The sequence below is a fragment of the Caretta caretta genome, chromosome 15 (assembly GCF_965140235.1).
Source record: "Caretta caretta isolate rCarCar2 chromosome 15, rCarCar1.hap1, whole genome shotgun sequence".
NCBI lineage: Eukaryota > Metazoa > Chordata > Testudines > Cheloniidae > Caretta > Caretta caretta.
In genome coordinates, this window is record NC_134220.1 from 20106779 (window position 1) to 20130600 (window position 23822).

At 47.0% G+C, this 23822-nt stretch overlaps 1 protein-coding gene across 4 annotated transcripts in view; it reads right to left on the reverse strand.

The window, feature by feature from the left end:
* Positions 1–23822, reverse strand: part of ULK1 (unc-51 like autophagy activating kinase 1) — a 99455-nt gene that overhangs the window by 30555 nt on the left and 45078 nt on the right. For 3 of the 4 annotated variants that reach the window (XM_048820997.2, XM_048821005.2, XM_075120000.1), the window contains 6 exons: positions 20213–20271; positions 15553–15635; positions 10865–10915; positions 3869–3957; positions 1591–1753; positions 274–334 (listed from right to left, as the gene is read on the reverse strand). In XM_048820997.2, coding sequence (XP_048676954.2) covers positions 274–334; positions 1591–1753; positions 3869–3957; positions 10865–10915; positions 15553–15635; positions 20213–20271 — 506 coding nt within the window. The remainder of the gene's footprint in view (positions 1–273; positions 335–1590; positions 1754–3868; positions 3958–10864; positions 10916–15552; positions 15636–20212; positions 20272–23822) is intronic. The other variant, XM_048820998.2, reaches the window with a different exon arrangement.

The window sequence follows — 23822 nt, forward strand, 5'->3', positions numbered from 1 at the left end:
TCTATGCTAAAAATACAGCCCATGTCTGGGGGGCCCATTACAATACATCTCCAGGCTGCTGTATAGGCAGGACCTTAAGGAGACTCTATGGTGCAAACAGGAAGCAAGTTGCAACTAGGTCACTGAGAGAGTCATCTCTGAAGCAAAGAGAGGGCCTCATATAGAGTTAAGTGAGCAAAATCCCTTCTCCATCCCCTCAAGCCCAGCAGCGTTTAATGCAGTGTCCGTGCCAGAGGCTAACCATTCTAATTCTTAAGAGGCTAACGCTCTTACTCGCTGTACATCAGGCTGTCCTGGACGGGTTTCCCTCCTGCTGCCTCAGCAGTTAGATCACCTGTGTGTCAAGAAAGTGAAGAAATGGATTAGGTTTGGGTCATGTCCTTAAAAGCTTTTATATGTTCAGAGTGACTGATTTTAATCTCCTGCTTCTCCAAGACCAGGGGGAACGTGGATCCTAAGCAGCCTTTAAGATCTCTGTTTCGCTGAACCAGTGCAGCCAGCAGCTGGTTTCATTCTGATCCCCACGGCCTCAGGCTTTGACGGATTTGGTTTGAAAGGAGGTATTTTTGGAAAGGGGCAGAGACTTGACAGAGGTGTTTCAGAGCATAGACACGCATCCCTTGTTGCAAGCCGTTAGCTGCTTTGCAAATGCAGTGGCATGTTTTGCACGTAGGGCTCAAACACATCTATGCCCCATGTGGCAAGATTCCAATCTGACCCCGTGAGGTGGCAGCTGGATACACAGAAGAGCTCACCCCTGCCAAATGCTCAAAATGCTGGAAATGTGAACAGTGTCAGACGTTAGTACCCGGCTCCCACTGCTGTTACTGGGGAGAGTAAAAGCAACGCTGAGTTCTTCTCTCACACTCTAATTACACGCACCGACACACACTGCAGAGCCCATTCTCCCTTCCAAGCCTACAGGAAAGTTCAAATGTTTGCAAGAGAGATGAGGAAGGGAGGGCCTCATCCCCAGTTCAGCAAAGCACCATAAGCACATGCTTAACTGGAAGAATGTTCTTCAGTGCTCTGCTGAACAGGCATAGACTTAAGCACATGCCTACGTGCATTGCTGAATGGGGGTCCTCTTCTTTGTGTACATGTGTTTATATGAACACACTTACTGCTACATACAGGGGGGAGGCATAGCTCAGTGGTTTGAGCATTGGCCCGCTAAACCCAGGCTTGTGAGTTCAAACCCTGAGGGGGCCATTTAGCGGCAAAAATTGGGGATTGGTCCTGCTTTGAGCAGGGGGTTGGACTAGATGACCTCCTGAGGTTCTATGATCTATGTAAGCCTACATTGCTTCTCCCCCACTGGGGTTTTCAGTTCTCATGCTCAATTCAGGTCCATGTCCTGAAAGACTCCTTATTCTCAAATCCTTTCTTTGAAGCTATTTAGTTACAGAATGTACTACAATGCAATCACCGTGCCAGATGTTTCCTCAGTCTGGGAAACCAAAACATTCCCACTTTACAGTCAAAACGTACAGATCTATCAGTGTTTTGGCTTTCCAGAAGCGGTCTTCAGTGTACAAACAGCCTCACTTCTGCACGGTCTCTAAACACACTACAAACAGCGTGCCTTACTTGCGAACTGTGCTGGGACCATAACAAAGTCGTCAGTGTCACAGGAGGAATTCTTGCTGCTGCTTTCAGCGGAGTCCTTAGACCCATGCAGAAAACCAGGGGAACCCTGGGCAGGAGACACCAGAGCCTTCTCCCGCAGCTGCTGCATCTCTCCTATGGACTGCTTGAAGCAAAGAAAACAAACACGGAGTTTAATACAGCTATGCATCATTCTGCTAGATTCTCTAAATTAAATTGTGCAAAGCCAGAGCCAAAATTCTGCTGACAAACGGGGGCTGCCAACTCGCCACAAACAGACGCTTTCTTTACTGAGTGCAAAAGAACCGTATCTTCAAAGCTAAACCCAAGTCAGAACAGTGCCTCTTTTGATCACCAAAACATGGCCCTGGTACATCAAATGCACCCCAGATAAGAATAGTTTCTCCGAGGTAGGCACCACTCTTTGCTTAGACTTTCCTGATGGATAGACCACCAGCTCACCACAGAAGGAATACAAGGAGAACTAGGAAGAGATGGGAAGGGAGGGGGGTTAGTTTTGTTGCTGGCACGCGGCTGCTATCCACTCACTCCACGGCAGTAGCTGGATTTTGGGTACGTTTACAGAACGTAGGGTCATCAGCGAGGCACTGACCTGTGCAAATATATTTCACTGGGGCTGGGACGCAATAAGTGGGGAGTGAAGCCTGGGGAGCAGGGCTTGTGGGAATCAAGAGCAGCTCAGAGTGGTCAGTCAATACCAAATGGTCCTTTCAGTGGCAGGACAGGCTCCAGGGAGAGCTGCATTATACCTTCCCCTCAGCCAGAAGGGACGAGTGCCACGACATCGACACTTTAAGGATGGGAATGGGGAAACATGAGTGGTTCAGAAGGATCCCTTCTGCCATCCCTTAGGCAGGAAGCATATCGACCATGTCTGCTATATAGGCCTTAGCCATTCCTCAACCAAGTGCTGTTTGGGGCTGGGAGAGATCTCCAAGGGGTTGAATTAAAGCAACTTTCATTTGGGTCCCTAGAGCAAGGTCAGTATATGAAACCTCTTGCTAACTCAGTGGCTTGACAGGGAGTTTGTACCTCTCATGTGCTGCTCAAGCCACAGAGCAGGCTAGGCGTTCTTGATGCTCAGGGACAGGAGAGACGGCCACAATGTTCTCTAATCAAGGGTGACGTGAGTGCTAGAGATCTCACGACCTAGGCCAGCCCCTCCTCTCCAGAGAAGAGAGATGATAATTGCAGGAGGAAGAGAAATGAACAAAACTCTTGCCCCCAGTGACCCAACTCGGTGAAGTCCAAAGGATATGAAGAGCAAAGAGCCCCTCTTCCAGATCACCCTGAACATCAGAGCTCCTGGGTTAGCTTAGGGCAGGGGTTCCAACCTTTCCCATACCAGGAATGCGCACCCCACCCACCCCCAGACTCTCTTCTCCTCAGAACCTCGTAACACCTACTCACGACACCGCTTGAGGCGTGTAACCTGCAAATTCAGAGCCCCTGGTCTAGGGACATTAGGAAGAACAAAATGCCTAATAGGAAAGCAATCTTGCAAAGGAGGAACAAGAAAATTCATAACCATTACCCTCTTCCCTTATCCCCATCACACCAATATTCCTCTGCACAAAGAAGTTCAAAAGGCAACTTTCACCGACAGTCTCTGAAATCCACTCGGTGAGCTGGGGGGATGTCACTTTGCTGGCAGGTTAACATTCAGCCCTTCAGAGGAAAGTTTTAGTGGTTAAGTAATGAGGGGGGACAGACGTCCGTTCAGATCCACTCTCCTAAGCCTACCACACTGTGGCAGGTCTGGGCCTGAGCAGACAGCTTTGGCGAACGTGCGTCTGGGCAGGTTCACCTTGCAAAAGAAGGTGGATTGTGCTGTCAAACTTGGCTCGAGGGCAGAGAGCTGGCAGCCAGCGTTAGATGCTGAATTAATGACTTGTTCTGGTTCTTAGGAGTCTTACAGCTCTACTGACACCAGCTGGTGTCATTAATGCAAGCCTCGCTCACTGCAGGCTCTTTGCATAATAGATAAAGACAAACTGAAGCACTCCTTGTGGAGACAGAAAGTCACTTTAGGACCCCAACCCACATCATACTGCATAGGAGCTTGCAACAGGCACAGACTGAATTACTAAGGTATTACAATCTTCAGCAACTTCAGACAGTGACAGCAAAGGACCTATTTCAAATGATCCAACAAGATGGCGAAGCAGAAAGGGAGAGCAGCCAAGGCACCATCAGGAATGTTAACAAACCCCCCCAGACATCTGCGGGTTGTACTCACGGGAGGTGAGGCCGGGTGGGAAGTGGAAGAGGTGCTGGAGGAACTACCAGAGCCTGAGCTCGGATAAGAAGGCATTGGCACAGAAGCAGCTGGGAACAGAAAGAAATCATTAAACGTTCTGACCGGCCAACAATGCAATGATTAAAAAGGATTTTCTAGTCTTCTTTCCCATCAGGTTTATCTCATATACCAGTTGGTGCCATTTAATGGAGGGAAAACCAACATTTGGTCCAGTTTAAATGAGAAAAAACTTGCCTCCCCCACACGGCCATTTGACATCTGTAATCTTTATTATGGTACTCCTGCAGGACACATGGCCACCTTAGCTGTGAATGTGCTTACTGGTCAGCTCTAAGGCAGCCCATTCCCAGTAACCTGGGAGATGTTTTGGTATTTTAATGGTTTACGTGGATCCAGAAGATAGTCATTTCACTTCTCTTCTCTCCTACCTGCATTGTCAGAAAATTACAGCCTTGCCTTAGTTTTATTAACCCACAGGATTGGGCATACTTACTCCATGTACACGGTATAGAGCAGGGGTAGTCAACAGGCAGACCGTGGGTCAAATCCGTACCACCAGACACTTTTGAATGGACCCCCAAAATCTTTTTATTTACTTATTATCATCATTACTGTTATGGTTTTTTAAAATTATTTTCTCTGGAGTCTGGACCTTGACTATACCTTGACTAAGAAATCTGGACCTTGATAAAAAATAATTGACTATCCCGATAGGGTAATTATGAAGAGGAAAGCTTTCTTCTCCATGTAAAACTGCTTCATGGTGAACAATGTTAAAATATTACAATGAAAGGCTTATGTTTATTTTAACAGCCAGGTAACTACATGGAGATACATTCATTTCTTTAACCCTTAGGGCAATGTTCAGTGATGGTGTGTGTGCATGGGTGGTAGGGGAAGAGATGGTCTACTGGCAAGAAGAGCTGGGATCCTTTGGGCTCTTGACAGGGCAGAAATTAAAACTGTTCCCATCATACAAGTCTCCTTTTATTCTGGCCTGCCTGTGGACCTTGCCTTACACTTCCCCTGCCCCAGCTTATACCAGTAAAAAGTGGCTCCATGATCACAGGCTGGGAGTGAGGATCAGAGTGAGGGAGCAAGAGCTGAAGGAGGTGTCCCAAGAGACGGTAGGAGGGCTTCCTCAGTAGCCAGAGATAAAGAGAGGATACTACAAAGAAAGCAGAATCATTGACAAGGGCCAGAGAAGAGGAGAGAGATGGGTCTCCCGTCCCTTGTATTGGAACCCCAAGGATGTCGTCTATTCATCCTCAGGGTTCTAAGGGTTAAGCCCATAGACAAGGACATCTCTGTGGGAGGAAAGCTTCCTTTTCTGTAACTCCCATGCCTATACCGAGGGTGGGTTTGACTGCAATCTCAGTAAGTCATGTTGTTATAACACGCTGCCCTGCCGAGAAAGAAAAGTATCCCCAAAATGGGAATTCTGGAAGGAAGATCAGAGGCTCAGGGTGCTCAGTTAAATATCAAATACCCAGAATGCATTTTCAGCTCCCATGTCTAATAGCATGGCCGGCTCTCGCGCCCTATGCTTGAGGAACAAACCAGAAAGTCTGGGTGAACTCACATGTAGGTGGAGAGCCCAATTCCATGCAGCACTTCTTTGAAATCACTGGGATTCCTACATGTAGACAGCTTGCAGGTCAGTCCCAACCGCCTTCTCAATGTCTTGGAAAACAAGAATCCTGAAAGAATCTCCCCAGTTTTAGCCTGCAAACTGTGACAGGAAGTACAAACAACTGCAGCTGCCAAATCTGCACAAAGAAACTAGGAACCCTCCTCAACTCTTAGCGGAGGCCTCACAGACGAGTACTGTAGTGAGGTCTCCCACTACCAAGATTTTATTGTTTTTACAAAATAAACTGCACCATGTACTGTACACTGACTGCTTTAATGTTTATTTTTCCCTTGGACGATCATTTTTACTATTTGGGAACTCAGCTGAATTTGGAGCTTTTCCTTCTATTTTTGTCTATTTGCACTGGAAAGGTGTTCCATAAATCTAAGGGCAGGAAGAAAGACTTTTCCACGATGTAGCTGAATTCAAACTAAATGACAGCTGCTAAAGTAAATGAACTAAATGCATCTTTGGATGCAGCCTCCTTGATTGTTATTTTATTATTTCTTCCCTGGGCCCCCATTGACTTCATTGCAGGATCAGAAGGCTAACTCACAAGATCTGGTCATTTACAGCAAGGGCTTTCAGTCTCTGTGAATTAGTCAGATTCCACTGTAATTATATGTTTGATTCCCCCTTTACCCAAAAAAGGCACAATCAGGTAATGACAGCAATACACAACCGCTTGAAAGAAATGCACTCAGTCCTGTTTTCTGCCCGCAAGGCATTCACTTTCAGTTTAAAATTTTAAAGGAATAAACTTTTTGGAACATGATGTTTTCACCTGGAAACTGAACAGAGAGACAGTAACATGAATTATGTTCCGCACCCCAAATCCTAAAATTGCCAGGCATCATGGTAACAAAGGCATTAGCTCTCATAATTATCTTCTCCAGCTTGTCCCAACAATGGAGTTATCATCCAGCTGGTAGCAACATCAGTAGTCTCATGCCAACAGAATTCAAAACAGAGCACTGCCCAAAGGGGCAGTTTTGCTCTGAGAAGCAAGTAGGCGCAGCACTGAACGATTCTTAGTGCAGGACTGAGGCCTACGCAAAAGCAGTTGCAACCAATAGGGTGCCATGATTTCCAGCAGAAACTTTATTTTGCCAGGGGCTTTTGTCTTGAAAAGTGATTTGGGGCTGAAACGTGGTGTAAAAAGTCTCCATCTGGCATCCACTTGTCATATAAACCAGCTGGATAGAATCTGGTAAACCTCTGTAGCTCTCTTGTTTTGTTGATGTTTAACCGCTGAAGCCTCAGCATCAATTCCTGATGAGGCAGTATTTTGGAGGTTGCAAGGTACAGAAGCAAAAGATGAATTAAGTAAAAATTCCCCTTTAAACCTTTGAGTTTCAGAAAATACCATATTTGAAATGTAGCTATTGTACCGTGTGCAGGTAGTTAGATTTACAGATGATTTTGCTGGTCTTTGCTTTGTGAGTACGCACAGTAAGATCAGAAAGTTGGCATCAGAGCTATAGGTCAAGTGCACCAAACTGAACATATTGTTCCAGACACTGAACCATCTCACCAGTATTATGTATCACATTAATGCATAATATTTGCTCATGCTACCTGGCATCTCTCTTGCAAGCCAGGTTCAAAGAGACATCAAGTGATAGTCATAAATAGGGGGAAAAAGAGAGGACAATATAGACTCAGACTTTAAGGTCATAAAGGACCATCATGATCATCTAGTTTGACCTCTATCACACTGCAGGCCACAGAACCTCACCCACCCCACTCCTGATTAGACCCTTAACCTCTGACCAAGTTACTGAAGTCCTGAAATCATGGTTTAAAGACTTCAAGTTATAGAGAATTCACCATTTATGTTAGTTTAAATCTGCAAGTGACCCATGTCCCATGCTGCAGAAGAAGGCAAAAAACCTCCAGGGTCTCTGCTAATCTGACCTGGGGGAAAATTCCTTCCCAACCCCCAATATGGTGATCAGTATACACCCCAGCTAATGCAATTGTATTTACTGGTCACAACAGCCTTAATTATGCTTCCTCGTGCTCGGTTCCGATAATGCACTGTAACCAATATCACGCGCCTATCCAAGGTCCTACAGCATTTATCTACAGACAAATGACATTCTTACTAGAAGGGTGTATTTTAGGATTTTATTGATATTTTTACACTTCTAAGATACATCTCTCATCGCAGGTACAAAACCCACAAGTTAAATAAATAACAAAGACAGACAACACAAGTTAACAAAACCCAAGGCCCCAAACCCACCACTCAGGCTAAAGCCAGTGGCAAGCAGATCACTCTTGCAGCATGCCCTGAAGGCCAACAGACTTGAGGCCCTTGTCTCACCATGGAGGAGGATGGATGTGGGAGGGAAATACACCTCAGAACAGGCCATTAGATGGCTTCAGGAGGCCTGGGTTGCATTCCTAGCTCTGCTGCAGACTGCCATGTGGCCTGGAGCAAATCACCTCGCCTACACAGGCCTGTTTCCTCTCCCACCCTGTGTCTGTCTTCACTGTGTAATCTGTGAGCCCTTTAGCGCAGGGACTGTCGTGAAGTGTATGTCTCTAAGTGCTGCGCCTCCCACAATAGGGCCTTGAGCTTAGTTGATGCCTCTACCTGATTCCCCAAATACAAATATTTCATAATAATTGTTACTTGGAAACAAACTGGAAGCCAGAGCAGGTAATGGGCTACAGGTGTCCTAATCTCTTAGACAGAAATGCTAGAGACCCAGTCCTGCTTCTGTTGAAGTCAGTGGCAGTTTTCTTATCAGTTCCAGTGTGAAGAGGATATCAGAGAAGCAATGAGGCAACCTCTAAAATTATTCCCATTACGATCCTGGAACGGGGATTCTCACAAATGAATCCATTCTGGGAGTGACATACTCTCCATCTAAGGTCAGATGCAGCTACCCAGACCTCACCACCTCCGCCATCCTCCCTACTCCCATGTCGAGTGGAATGGCTAGATGGACTAACAGGAGGCCTATAGCAGCACCCAGCCAGGTCCATGTTCTGCGTCCGAAGTCAGGGGGCTTCATCCCTGAGGAAGTCAAAGTGTAACTGCTAGGCATGGACCTCGTATTAAACTGCATCAATCACAAGGGAGACCTTTGTCAGATGATGTCCTGCATGCCTCAGACGAGACTTCAAGTGACAGCGATATTATACCCCATGCCCCTGGCTTACCTCTCTCAAGTTGGCTCTTCCTGCCTTATCTCCCCTATGCAGGGATCAAAAGGACCCAAGTTAACCCCCGTCATCTCAGCTCTTGGCAGTCCAAGCCACACTCCCCAGGAACTCTCTCAATCTCCTGAAGGCCTCCATCCATTGGGTGCATCCACTACAGCCAATTGTCAGAGTACAGACCAGGGCAGGCCGCAAGAGCCATCGACCCAAACAACAGGCCTCCCCACAAAAGACCACAGTCCAAGACCTCTGAGGTCAACGACAGGAACTTCTTCCCTCTCCTTGTTTAAAGAAATATCAGTCTTTCCCTGTCCCAGGCTTTACACATATGTCTAGTGGTGGGGACGGGGAAGGCTGGCAGGCAGCTTCAGATAAGAAAGGTCCTTACCTGCCCGCAGGGGTGGCCGTTGTACAGGGCCAGTGCCCCGCACCAGTAGCCTAGGTGCACTTGGAGGCGAAGGCCGAGACAGGAGAACCCTCCCCTGGCTGTGGTGGTGCGCTTGCTTTCCGCACTCTGAGGGTGTGGGTGACGCTGGAAATGGAGGGCAAGTCAGGAGAATCCTTTCCTGCTTGCTTGGGGTTCCCTGCGGTACAGGGCTGGCCCTCCATGGTGACAGTGCAGCTGGACATGAGAGCTGGGCCGGTGGGTGAGCAAGCCAGGGTTGCGAGAATCGTTGCCTGCCTGCAGGTAGGTCAGAGACTGAGGGTCTCATCCCCCAGAGTGGTGGTGTGGCGAGAGATGAGGGGCGAGCTGGCTTTGAAGCTTCCCGAGGCAGGCAGAGTCCTTCCTTGTCTGCAGGGCGGTCAGGCTTTGAAGGGCTTGTCCCGCACAGTGGCGGCGTGGCTGGTGCTGGGGGCCAGGCTGGCTTGGGAGTTTCCTTAAGCAAGCAGAGTCCTTTCCCGCCTGCAGGACAGCCCCGCTTTGCAGGGCTCACCCCACATGGCGATGGTGCAGCTGGCGGTAGGGGCCGGGCTGGCTTGTAAGTGGCCCTAAACCAGAAGAATCTTTTCCTGCCCGTGGTATGGTCACCTAAGCACACAGTTAAGGTGGGGGAGTGTTTACAATGCGTATCAGGGATAAACCAGAACTCCTGCCTCGGAGCCATGTGTTCCTACAGCAAGACTGTCAAGAGCGACAAGCAACACCTCGTTTTTTTGGCATCCACTTTGAGACCCATTAAAGGGGCCTGATGTTCAGAAAGTGCCGGGCACTCACCCTCTGAAAATGAGGCCCTTTCGAGATAGTTCAAGGTTGGCCTCCAAAAATCACCAGCCACTGCTGAAAATCTTGGCTCCAGTATTTAAACAGAAGCTTAAGAAGAGGTCTAATGAGAGTCCTTCTGTAAAAGCAATGGTCGTGCACTCTCGATAGAGCTCTTATAAGGGGGGGCCATCTTGGTCAGGGGGAAAATTACCCAGTACCGTGATAGTGATTCTGGGTTGCCACTGAATTCCACTTTTAATTTAAAAGGAGATGAGTAAAGCTGGTTGGAAAATTGCAACAGATACAAAAAATGTTGATTAAAAAAAAAAAGAGGGGGAGGAATTGCCAGTGGAAAACATTTTTCAATTTTTCAACTGGCTTCAGTCACAAGTATCCAAAATAAACCCCTCTAAAGCAAGAGAACTTGGAAGAACCTGGAGTTAAAACCTGGATTTGGTCCAAAAGACTGCACTGCTCTCCAGTATCTGCTATTCAGTGCAACCCAACAAATGGGTAATGGATACATGGCTTGGGGCATTTTCACAATTAGATCATTAGTTTACAACCTGGCCACCATCCACTGTTATTAATTGTCTTATACACGCAGGTGAGAGGGAGATATAAGCAGCATAATGCTGTTTACCCACAAGTACCTATAAGACTGTAAGGTCAGTCATTTCCAAGAAGAAAGCCATCCCCACACACACACGCACACAAGCTAGATTTACTCCACTTTAGGTCCTTAAACAGACCAAGGAAATCCAGATTTTGAAGATAATTCAGCAGATTCAAATAAATTTCAGCTGCAAAATCCAGAGATCTTGAACTCAACCCAGTGGTGAAGCCCAAGTCAATGCTCAAATAACCAAAAGGACTTGGAGACAGCTCTCTCTTTTGGGGCTTAGTGGTTAGGGGAAGGTAAATCATGGCTTGTTAAAGTTTTAAGAAAAATATTAACACTTACATTTTTTCATAGAGGCACTTGCATCCAAGAAAGGGTGATGGAAAAACTCATCTGAAAATAGAGGAATAACGGTTCAATGTAAGTAAAATGCTGTGTGTCCAAACAGTTTACAAAGCTGGGAAAGTTATTTGGTATTTTTCCATTCTGTGATCTACAGTCTGCTTGTCCCAGTTAGACTATCCATACACTGCGGTTGTACTTAGCATTGTTCTAAGGAGACAGGCTGGGGACTGGACGGAGGGCCAGTTCAAGGAAGCCTGTTGTGTCCTGGGAAGTCACAAGAGCGTGTACATTGCTGGAGAATCAGAGGAGTGAAGGCACGATTAGACATGTCTGGATTGGATGCTTTTGTGAAGGAAGTAAGGGAGATTGCAGATGATAAGGGGGAGAAAATGCCCCTTGCCAAAACACGATAAAAGGAGAATTATCCTGATTCCTATGGGGGGGCTCAAGAGGTCACCACAGAGCAACTCTTTCTGCATGGCACTGGAGGAGGAGTAGACAGTCAGCCTGTTCTAGTCGCTCTTTCTCCTGTCTGCACATGACAGTAAAGAGTAAGACAAATTCCACTGCAAGCTTCAACCCTGGCATGCACTCTAGCACATGTTCAGAGTCTATTAACTGCATTAGAAATGGAAGGAGAGGTTTTTCTGGGTACCAAAATGATGGAGGCTTGACAAATGTTAGGTTCAAGATGGTCTTCCCACCAGCACTGAACTCCTATGCCATGCCATGCCAGCCAGGGATGGGGAATCACTCCCATTGCAAGAAGCCACGGAGAAGAATAGGGAACATGTCGAAAACTGGGGTGGGTGCAGATAGGATTTAGGGGATAAGTGAAGGAGGTTTCTGTTACACAAGAGAAGGAGAAAACCTAACGTGGCCCAACAATTAAGAGGGCGATAACTTGAGATCTCTGGGTAATCGGGGTATCATTAAGGAGCAACAAATCAACTCAGAGCTTTTTCTCCTCTGCACTACACAGCAGAGGAGCCTATATACTTATCACACTAAATTATAACCCGTCCATAAGGGAGCTAGAGCCTCCATGACTTGCAGTCAAACCTGCAGTCTCGGGGGCCCCACTGCCTGGAAAGTCTAACCAGTCCTGCCGCGATAGGCAGGAACTTCCTTTTCCAAGGCTGTCCATCCAGCACTCAGGTCACAAGCAGAGAGCCCTGGGCTTTCCTAAATGCCAGCTGCAGGCAGCCACTCTCTTGACTGATGGCAGTAGAACCCCTTCTTACCTCCCACAGTGCTCCTGTTCTATCTCACTGCAGAGACTTTCCGAACCTTTTTCATCCCTCCCTCCGAGACTCACCCCATCTCTCACCTTCTGCCCCCACACTGTCACCCTCCTGTATTAGTCAACAACTATTATCTTTCAGGGTTCAGCAGCGTGAGTCACTGCCCACGAATGATCATCCGGCTAACCCAGGGGGTTCAGCTTGTTTTCCCAGTGAGGATTTCCTGTTGCAACATCCACGATTTTATAAATGTTAAGTGCAATGTAAACAGCTGCCAAATCAACAACAGGAAACGTACAAACTTGGGACTCGTGTGGTTTTCCTTTAAATGATGGTGGAATTAAGAGAGGCACCAAACCATGGAGACCAGGTTCTAAGCCTCCCGGCTGCTGTTCTCCTTGCCAATTAAATGACATTCAGAATATCACATAATGCTGTTACATGAACCTGCTGTAGCGCAGGGGGGCTATATGCTCACAAGGCCATCCACGCACCTCAAGGGGGATTAACAGAAACCAGGGTCAGCAAACTGATCCTCACTGAGAGCTCCAGGGAGAAAGGGGAAACAATATACCTGAGTCCTCACAGAAGAGCTCCTCACTACTTAATCCTGGCCATACACAGAATATATATGGTGACCAGATAGCAAATATGAAAAATCGGGATAAAGTGTGGGGGATAATAGGCACCTATATAAGAAAAATCCCCAAATATTGGGACTGTCTCTATCAAATCAGGACATCTGGTCACCCATTTATTATATTTATATATATATATATATATATATATATATATATATATATATTTTATAATTCTCTGAGCACTAGAAGATGTAAGTCCTCCCCTTATAAAATATATACTTTTGTATCCACTTGCTGTGAAAGCAACAGGGATTTTTTTTTTTAAATACCAAAATTGGAGAGGCAAAGGGAGGGGCCAATAGACCCATTCAGCCTGTGTGTGTTCAATAGAAAACAGCCTCCAGACCCACAGAATAGTCCAAGGCTTGGCATTGGAAAGGAGAGCCTGGAAAGAGAAGACGGTTGGGTAGTTTCGTCACAAGTAGGGAGGGAGCTCAAACGCTCTCTGCGGGAGGGAAGACTTAGCCCCGCGAGGAGAGGAAGAAAGAATCAGACCAGAGTGCTGAGGCATACACGGTTCTCAATAAATCATGGCCTGGCTCTCTCCTGACTGATTGGCAGCACTCTGGCATGGCCAGTAGCATCAAGATGTGTGAATTATAATCACAGCAAAGCAGCTGATAAAGGAGTGGCTTGGCTGAAGTTTATGGACAGAATATAGGCGACTCCACCACAGAAAGGGGTGAATCGTATACGAGTGTCACTTAAGGAACGTCCCCCCCCACCCCAACACACACAGTAATAAGAACCAGGCAGCAGCCATAAACCAGTAGAATCTGCTGCAAGTGTCATGACTGTTATTCCCAATGCAATCTAAGGTCACTACCCCCAGCGGATCATGAACCAGTCCGGGGCAGGCGGCTATGAACATTCAGTTCATCACTAGATGGGAAGGGGACCCCCCAATTATTTTCTTTTGTAACATGAGGTCACTGGAAAAGGTTGAAACCCACAGCACTAGGTGAATACCACTCTCAACAGAAGACCTATACGCAACCATTGAACAGGCTCTGGCCTGTCTGTCTATCTGTTGAATTGGCTAGCACTCCTTTGAAAATGCACATTTCCTCTAATCCATGCGTCCTGCTCCACATCCAAACTTCCATAACCAGGGTGATGTAATTACGTTCAGTCCTGGTTAATCCATGCACACATTTTATCTAGATATTAGGGGATTCAAGAAAAGGTTCCACTCCGAAAGAACAACCGAGAGAGCAAACCAATTTGCATTAACCAGGACTGACAGCATCAGGGAAACCCAGATAGCCAATTCTAAAATCAAGCACTTCTATCTGAAGCCTAGACAAAGAGCAACAACATTTCAGACACGCAGCCACACCCACGTGGCTAGCCACGCATAGAATCATAGAATATCAGGGTTGGAAGGGATCTCAGGAGGTCATCTAGTCCAACCCCCTCCCCTACTCAAAGCAGGACCAATCCCCAGTTTTTGCCCCAAATCCCTAAATGGCCCCCTCAAGGATTGAACTCACAACCCTGGGTTTAGCAGGTCAATGCTCAAACCACTGAGCTATCCCTCCCCTGTTCCACTTCATTCTGAGGGCAACTGCTGCTAGCTAGGTAAAGGCATATGTAGCCATTCACTTTGCACCACACTACATTAATATTTAGCACAAAGATGAAACATGGCTTCTATTCCAGGAGATTAGTTTCAGGGAAGCCACTTAAAGAGGCCTGCACAGGGCCAGGACTAAGAGGCTGGTAGATGAAATGGATCTATTTGGCTACTGGCATTGTGACAATGAAAACATAGCTTTTAATTTTCTTTATTATTTGCTCCCCTGTGTATGAATGCATTCTATAATGCCCAAAACCCTCTCTGAGGTATGGTCGTCTTCTTCTGTCTTCTACCCCGTCGAAAAGGGTTTAGCTGCCGGCTGTGCTGTGGGTGGAAACAGATCAAACAGAACTGTCACAAGGGGAGCTGGCTCCTTTCAGGGACTTTGGGTACCTGTGCCTTGTTTTCCCCTGAAACATGGGATTGAGGAGCCCTGTGTGGAGCCCTGACCAGAGTAAGCATCACAGGTCACAGGAGTAGGATTGGCTGGAAGTGGCACCTGTGATGAAGGACCTAGATGCAGGCTCTCCAAGCCAGCCAGGCACAAAGCCTGGGTGAGATATCTGCAGGGAATAAGAAGCGCCAGGCGACCCTCTGAGGGTGAGGGCTGGAAGGGCCATATGAGCCCTGGGAAGGGAACATGGATGGTTCTGTGAAAACCCTACTGGCAAGGGAAGGAACTGATAAACAGGTTGAGGTTTCTTGTGCTGGCTTCCCGGGTGGAGGGGAGAATGTACAATGGATCACCTATCATACATATTGTGTATGGTGTGCGAGTAGCAACGGACACAGGAGAGGAACCGGAGGTGAGGTGGTGCATGTAGACTAGTGACAAGGACACAGATAGATGTTCATCTGTCATGTCATTTTGGCACACACAAAGCAGGTTGCAAAAGTTGAAGGCCAGGCTGCCGGGAGTGGGTGTCCACGAGGGAGGGCAGGTGGCATTCAGCACCAAAAACGGGAATGAAATTCTGATGCAAAAGTTCAAAGCCAACTGGGGTCAACACTGATTGCAGTTGGCACATCCAGCTGGAATAAAATTCAAGGATCATGCTGACCCTTGGGCAGCTGGAACTGCCTGGAATTCTATCCACCACATGATGTAGCATCAGCAAGCCCTCAGAGACCTGGAGTGTCATGATACTAAAGAGGTAGAGCCAACACAGACACCATTTTCATTCGTTTTGTCTTAATCATTAGAACAGGTGACTCTCTTACCAAAGTCCATGCGGTCCTTATGATTGCGCTGCAGAAGACCCAGTAGCAGCTGCCTCAGGTGGCTGGATGTCTCTCTGGGGATGCTAGGATTTTTAGACAGTTGAAAACAAAAGTTAAACTTACAGACACCTTGAACAGCTCTTAAATATGAGTTAATGCAAACTAAAAGCCCCACCTCACACCTGTTGGGCTAGAAACAGAATCCACGCTCACTGCAGAGGAGCTGAAAGAGGAAACCACTTTATTTTTGTCCCAGTGGTGCTCACACCCAAATCCCTGTTTTGCTAGTGTTAAAGCTCTGGCTCCTCTAAGTTTAAAGACCTCTTCCACGAACATCTGCAGAGCCTTGCTTTTGAGAATGATTTTATAGCAATCTGGTTGGGTTCTCAGTAGTGTCTATTTCATGTAGAACATATAGCACAGAGTAAATAAAACAGATCACCAAGATGGAGCCCTTTATTCAATAGAAGCTTCTTGTTAAACCCCACAATGGGTCCTGAAGATCAGCGTTACCAATTTACAACTGATTTCATTAGATGTTTATGTTAAAAGACACAGATAGTTTACATAAGACCAGCACCCGCCCTTCAAAAAAATGACGTGTTCAATAGTATTTACAGTAGGTGCCCCAAAATCTGGGCCTTTGCCACCTACAAGAAGTTAAAATGAATGCCATATTTCCCCACGGTAAGTAAAAAGAAAAGTGGGATAAAGGCATATGCCTTGGGGGGAAAAAGGTGTGTTATGTCCAGTCCTGGGGCCAAGTTCTTGATACACAGGCACACAGCGAGGAGCGTAGAATCACTGTATATGTTAGGGACGGGAAAAGATAATTCAGCTTTTGCATGAGTGGAGAGAGCTTTGTTGATTTCCCTCGGCGACTAGGAAGGACTGCGCCGGGGAATAATGTCTGAGACCTGCCCCCAGAGACAGCAGAGCTCTTCAAATGAGATGTAGCCAGATCCAGGCTCTGTCAGCATTAGCTCCGTTTATCACGGCTGGGCACAGCACCATCCCTGCAGTCAAACAGCCTCCCCTGCCTCCCCCCCATCCTGGGGGTCAGCTAAGGTAATGCCCTGCACCATCTGCACAGGAATTATAACTACACAGAGCCTCCAGCCAACCGTTGTTGTGGAACACACAGCCTGCTCGGGCCCACCTCCGCGGAGCCGGGTTAACCCCACCCCAGGACAGGCGGGCAACAAACTTAACTTTGAGAAGGGGAGCAGATACCTATTTACCCCTGCCTGCCAATTCTGCTCTGCTTCCACCTTCCCCCTCCCCAGCAGAGATATGAATGAAAACAAAGCGAAAGGAGAGCGGCTGGGGCCAGAGGGGAGAGTGCTGGCAAGCATTAACACTGTCTTGCTCAGTCACGAGCGAAACAGAAGCCATTAGGCACGATCTATATTGGAAGGCTTTGAAACTAGTCAGTTATTTTTTCTGCGAAGCCCTGGGCCTCTCTCTCAGAGGAATTCGGACCCAGCAATTCCTAGAACAGTCTTTGCAAGCATCACACCAGCCTTGTTTGTGCAGGAGGAGGTGTTTTGCAATCTCTCCCAGGCACAAAACATTAACAAATGCCTGCCCAGGGCAGGGTATCTAGACCCCCCAGAGAGGATGCATCTAAGGATGTGTTTATATTGCAATCACGGGGTATGATTGCATAAGGTGTAGGCATAGCTGATCTAATTTTAAGGTAGCCAGCACAGGTCCCGGACCAGCGAAGCTCCAGCAGAGAGAACTTCAGCACAGGCTAGCCCCATGAGTAATTACCCTGGGTAGGCTTGCAAAGCCCACAGTAAAGCCCATGCTGCCGTGACTTCACTGCTCCTTGACCCAAAGTAGCTATATTAAGCTAGCTCAGGTACATCTACACGAGCCGCAATCACAGCCCACAACTGCAGTGTAGACCGACCCCAATATTAAACTGAGGCTACATGTGGTCACAGCCAAGAGGACAGGTAGTTCAAGGTAGTTGTCAGAAAGCGGAACCCCTAGAAACACACTATAGAAGTGGTCCAAGACCACAGCTTTGCAAGCTATCCTGACCAATATGCCAGTGCTTATGGACTCCAGTCCCCGAGTCCTGTGGTGGTAATTTATTTATCCATTGCACACAGGCGATGGGTAACCTAAATAGCTCATCTAAGACACAGCTTCCTTTTCCTAGCAAGGTTCAGCTTTTATGCAGTTTTACAGCCAAAAATCAAGCAGGTCAAGTGCAATGCGTAAGGTCACATGGCAGAGGACGCGCACACTTTGAGCTGAAAGTATAACCACCAGCTGGAGGAGACATGCCCATGCTAGCTCTGATAGTTAGTGGGCTAAAAATAGACTGTCGCTGCAGTGCCATGGAGGGCTAGCTGCCCCGAGTACATACCGGTTTGAGATGCTAGGTACGTGCCCCACTTGCCTTGCTGCGGCTATACTCCGTTCTCAGCATGCTAGCTAGATCAGAGCCAGCGTGGGCATGTCTCCTCACCTTGGGAATCACCCCCCCCCCGGCTCTAAGTGTCGATATCCCCTCTGCCACCTTATACGCTGCCTCTCAGAAGTGACAAGCTTGGCCACCCTTCAGCATTGTTTTTCCAAGGCCTAGGCCAAGCAATTTAACATGAACAATAAAAGCAGTTCCTCCTCCACACCCCACCCAGAGCGTGTTAACTCGCTGTGCAAATCCAGACGATGAATGTTCGTTATTTTGACTGGTACTAAATTACCATAAAATAATGAGGCCGTCTGGCTTGCTGCTCCCAGTGCGAGCTTCCCACCCCAGAGTGACATTTTATCCATCCACAGTCATGTCAGTTCACGAGGAACAGAGATTTCTACTGAGAGTTTAAAGAGTCTTCTCTCCCTTCCCCCCCAACCAAACTACATTTCTTCTCTAGTGACTGTGCCAGTGGGTGGGGAAACAGGTGTGCCCTGCCGATTAGCCCCGAGGAGAATGTAACAAGAGCCTGGCACTGCCCAGGCAGATGAGGGCGAGGGCTCTTGGGTGGTTTTGGGTTTCACTAGCCAGGCTGAGGAGGCCGTTTTATCCAGGTTTACTCAAGAAATGGCACAGAGCGTTGCACACATTATAAAGACACTCTCCAAAATCCAGGCGTTGGAAGAAAAATGGTAACACAAGGAAGGCTGGGGGTCTGCTTTTTTAGCAGGGCCTTGCTAATTCAGATGCAGCGCTGATAAATAAGGAGGTCTCTCACTTTATCATTGCCCTGTTTCATTTTTAATCACTGAATGCCTCCTCCCGAGCGCTCAGCAATTCACAATGCTGACAGGGCAGAACGCTCCTACTGGTGGAAAAAGGCTTTTCCTGGAAATGATTATATTTCCCAGGCATTAAATGTACAGATTCATAAGGGAACATGAATTTATTTTTAGGGATGAGCGGGGCGGGCGCATCTGCTTCACTTTCTGCCACGGGCTCCTCCCACCATAAGGCTGTTCTGACTCCCATGATCCCTTGGGCTACAAGCACGGGGGGGGGGGCAGGGCTCACAATGTTCAACACTTTGATCAAAACCATCATTTTCGTCACAAGAAAAGAAAAAAATTCACGCACGTTGTGCATCGTTATGGATTTATAAAGCTTTGATTTCTTGACTCCCCTTTGGAGGCTGCTTTAGTGGATAAATTAACTATATACCCCCTGACACAATGAACTCACACCCTACAAAGTTATACACACTATTAAGCTATACACCCTCTACGCCAATTCCGCCTAGCAGCTCGGGATAGGATGTCAGGTCCGACAAGACAGTTTATGTGCAGTTCACTTTTCTTTCGTCCCCCACCTCAGGTAAATGTCATGCTGGGTTTGAGCTTCCCAAGTTGGGATCCAATTTTTTCCAAGGTTCAGAGGATCTGGAGTGTGGGTTTAAGTCCATCTCTAGAGAGTCAGAGGGAGGTTTCTAAAGGAGACAGCGTGGCTCTCATTTAAGAGCATAGCATCAAAATAAAAGCTCCCACCCATTTAACAAAAAAGCACTCTGTACGTCAGCTATTTCATTATTCCAGCAGTGACTTCATACCACTCTGGGATGAGAACGCTGCTCTCCTGACACACCCTGGGAACTGAAACAATTTCCACATGCCAAGGGCACGCACTCAGCTCTGTATTTCCCTCTGAAAGGGTTACAGGCTCAGGAAGTGGCTTTCCTGGCACATGGGAAACTGGGTATGTGACCTACATGCAGTGAATGAGTGCTACAGGATTGGTGCTGCTAGGAAGGCCTGCAGTATTGGATGCTACCTTGGGAAGAGCTTGCAATGGGGAAAACCATGGCTGCTCTTGAACCCAGTAGGTAGTACCCGACACAGGAAGGCCAACTTGCATATGGGGAACAAGGCCTTTGGAAATCGCTTGCAAAAAGTCTCTATTCAGCAGGGCAGCTTCCATACAAAGCATGTTCTAGGGTGCATGCATCAGCGAAATGGGTGTTTGTGGGAGGAGACAGAGCCAATTCGGGAAATCTACCAGCAGCTTGACACTCTCTGGACCACACTGCTGCTGCTTAAGGAATGTAGAGGCAGGTGGCCAAATAGTTAAGTCATATCCCCAACATGATGAGCTGATGGCACAAGAGGACAGGTGTAAATACAGACAGAGTAAGCAAGTAGGAAAAAATAGTAATGCTGGAAGAATGCTTACTTGGGCATCAGCATCTTGTTTTTCTCATAGAAGAGACGAAGATCTTGAGGGCTGCTGGCCTATGGAGAAGAAAGAAAACGTGTCTAGAGCAGCTTGCAATAACGCAGGGAGAGGAATTATTATTATTTTAACCTATTTCACAATTGCTTTGAAGTGTACTGTGGTTGCTTTCCTGCTGCTGGACTAGCAGGGAGAGCAGCTTCTATTTCAGGAGACCCTACAGACTGCAATACCCAGACTGTGGTGTGAACTGAAAATACAGTATTTCAGCCTCCTGTATTTTTGTCCCTGACCTGATTCTATTTTCCTCTCCTTTTCTGAAGGCTCAGCTTCATTTCCATGAGTTCTGCAGCTCAGTTCTAAGCTGCCCGAATAACCTTCTCCCAGGAGGCTAAATAATTGCAGACGTGAGGAGTTCCAAATGATGAATGGCAGCTCCTGCAGAGAACATGGATTAGTGCTTCGGGGTCTTAAGAAAGGGAGCAGGGAGGTTGTTGACGTGAAAGGCATCAGTGGAGAACACCAGTTCTCTTGAGAAACTGAAAAATCAAGACAACCAGACCCTAGCGTCTTTTGCCAGCAATTCTCAAGCTACAGCTGTTATCACGGATGAGAGAGTGTTTTTGGTCATGACCATAAAGAAATCAAATTCTGGGAGAGACAAGAGTTAAAAAAATAATGCTACCCACTATGAGAGGTTAGCCTCCAGAGTTAAAAATAAAGTCTCCAGGAAATAAGCAAAGTCCCATACAGCCTCCTCATGCTGTTCCTCTTTTGTTTGTTTTTTATGAACTAAATAATACAGAACCTGTAAATTTCCCCGAGAGTGTTCTTCGTGTCCAGAAGCTTTCAGCCTAGACCAATGGTCTCTAATGCAACGCAGTGTGGACTGGCTGGCATGCAAACCACAGTCATGGAGGCAAGTGGGAATGGGGAAGAGAGAAGGGAAAGAGTCACGCTCTGGCCCGATCACTGCTGCAGGATGCACTGTTTGCAAAAGGTGGGAGGCACTGGGAGGTCACAGGCAGTTTGTCCTGACCCTAGGGATCAGCAGAGAACCAGGCAGATTTACCAAAAGACCTCAAAAGACCATTTCGGAATTGGAAGCATTTCAGGTCAACTAACCTGCTTAAGGAGCCAGCGGGGGCCATGCAGACAAACTGGGCTGTGGACAGGTGTGAGCTGTCACGGCTGCAGCATGCTTAGAGGCTGGACAAGCAGTCACATGGTTGTTTTGCCATTGGTGTTTAGCCAGCACTTCACAGCATGCTGCCCGTCTTCAACAGCACCTGCAGGCCTGAAGGTGAAAACTCAGCTAACGACAGCTACTGGGACAAATCGGAAGCCGAGCGAAGCCAATGGGAGATCAGTTGACTTCTGTATGTTTTGGATCAGGCCCTTCGTGAGCTGCAAAACTTCGGCTGATCAGAGTTTGTGACAAAGCTATTGTTTCTAAGCTCGCACGTGTGCTCATGCACGCACACCCCCACGCACGCACACACACACCCCTTCCTACAAGGAAGCGGAGCTTCTCTTTCAGTGGAACAAGAAAGCTGTCCCAGATTTCCTTTCTGCGGCAACCGATCCCTCGTTATCACATGGAAAGAGCTGGGACAAAACTGGGACACAGTGATATGCTCCATTTTCCAGATTCACAAAAATGTTAAGCGACCCCCTGTGCAGCAGAGGTGGCTGCGTCACCGAAGACAATCCATGGGACGGCGTTTCCAAGCCTGGCAGTCTAACCTGATTTATTTCAGTACAGATCTGCCTTTTTTTTTGGTACCCTTCCCCCACATGGATCCTGCTCTGTGATTCGCATCTCATTGTTCGTCCAATTTCAAACAAGCCTGGGCACACATAACACAGAAGAGCTTGACAGCAAGGCTATGGACACACACATGCACAGAACCCTACAAGTGGGAATACAGTTCCACGACGATCAGGTTAAGTGTTTATTCATGTCAGCAAGAGATAGAAGGATTGTCTGTCTTCTTTATTCACTCCCTGGTTCAACAGCTCAATTGTTTTAGACATGCAATGAATCTCTGATCTATTTCAAACATTTTGTCAGAAGCTTCCTAGAAGTAACAGCTGCAGTATATCAAAGGAGCACGTCTTTAAAGTGAAAGTTAATTGGGAGCATGTTTTTTGAGCACAAATAAAACCCTTTAACAAAACTCCCCCTTTTAAAATTTAATAAAAAGGCAATTTAGGGACTACGGAAAGTTTGGACGCACAGGTTTGGAGAAGGGAGTCTTGCATTTATTTTCTGAACAGGTTTTATTGCAACTTCCCCCCACACTGGCTTAGCGATTAGCTTCTCACCTGTTCTGGAGGCAACACATCTAGCAGTGGTAGGGTGGTTTAATCCCTGCCCAACTAAACTTTGGTCTCTTAGCTGGCGCTGCATTGGTAACTACAATGTAATCATGTGTCTGCTGGGAAATGGACTGACACTACCAAACCCGGTTCACATTGGCCACCAAACCCCCTCAGATGACACTTCTGATCACCAATGGCCCAGACAGGCCTGCATCATAGTGTAACCGCGTGACTAATCAGCTGAGCCATCCGGCTCCACGTCTAGGAATAAGCTAAGACTAGACCTACAATAACCATCTCGCTATACAGGCAGTGCTGATCAAGGCTGCGCACTGTTGGGAGAGCTCAGACGTCAACGATCTGTTGACTGCACTAACTATTCCATGCTTTTGGGGGGTAATATACTGCCCCCCCCCAGAATAGAAATTCACAGGTACAGCTGGGCAAATAATGGCCGTTTCCATTTGCTGGCAATTCTGAAAAATTGAAAATAAATTTTGTTTCAGGTCAAATCAAAAACAAAAAGTTGCAATGAACTCACAAGTTAAAAAAATAAGAATCTGAACCTTTCATTTCAACCAACCCACTTTGTTTGCTTTGACAAAAACCAGGGATGACTAGATTCACAAAACACTGCGGGAGGGAAGTAGGCAGATCACCTTCAGCCCAGTGGTTAGGGTACTCTTCTGGGACGAGACACACCCAGGTTCAATTCCCATCTCTGCCTAATGTGGAGAAGAGATCTGAACTTGGATCTCCTACATTTCAGCAGGTCTCTCTCAATCTCTCCTGTTCTACTGCGTATAAATAATTAGTCACTGGAGCAGTTACTTGAACCTGGATCTCCCAAATCCTAGGTGAGCATGCTAAGCACCAGCCTATAGTATCATTCTCACTCTCTTCCCCTAGCTGACTAACTTCTTGTCACCTAGCCACTATCTGCTTCTGGTGTGTGTTTAAATCAGCACAGTTTCCCCAAATCCTGCAAAAACCAGCAGCAATTCTAGAAACGGAATTTCTCATCCCTAACAACACAGGACTGGCTCCGGTTAACTCAGTTTGGGGCTATAAAACCAGCCTGCTTTCCAAACAAAAGGTTTGTTTAAGTTCCAGGTATAAAAACCTTCCTTCATCAGTTGCACTGGAGGCTCATTTCAGAGTGTAAATTCCTTATGGTTGTTATAAATGGCACATAATCCTAGTACTTATCTAGGCAGAATGAACTGGGAAAGAATAGCGCAGCAGGCTCAGTGCATCAGGCTTGGAAATTAATTTTTCATCTAGC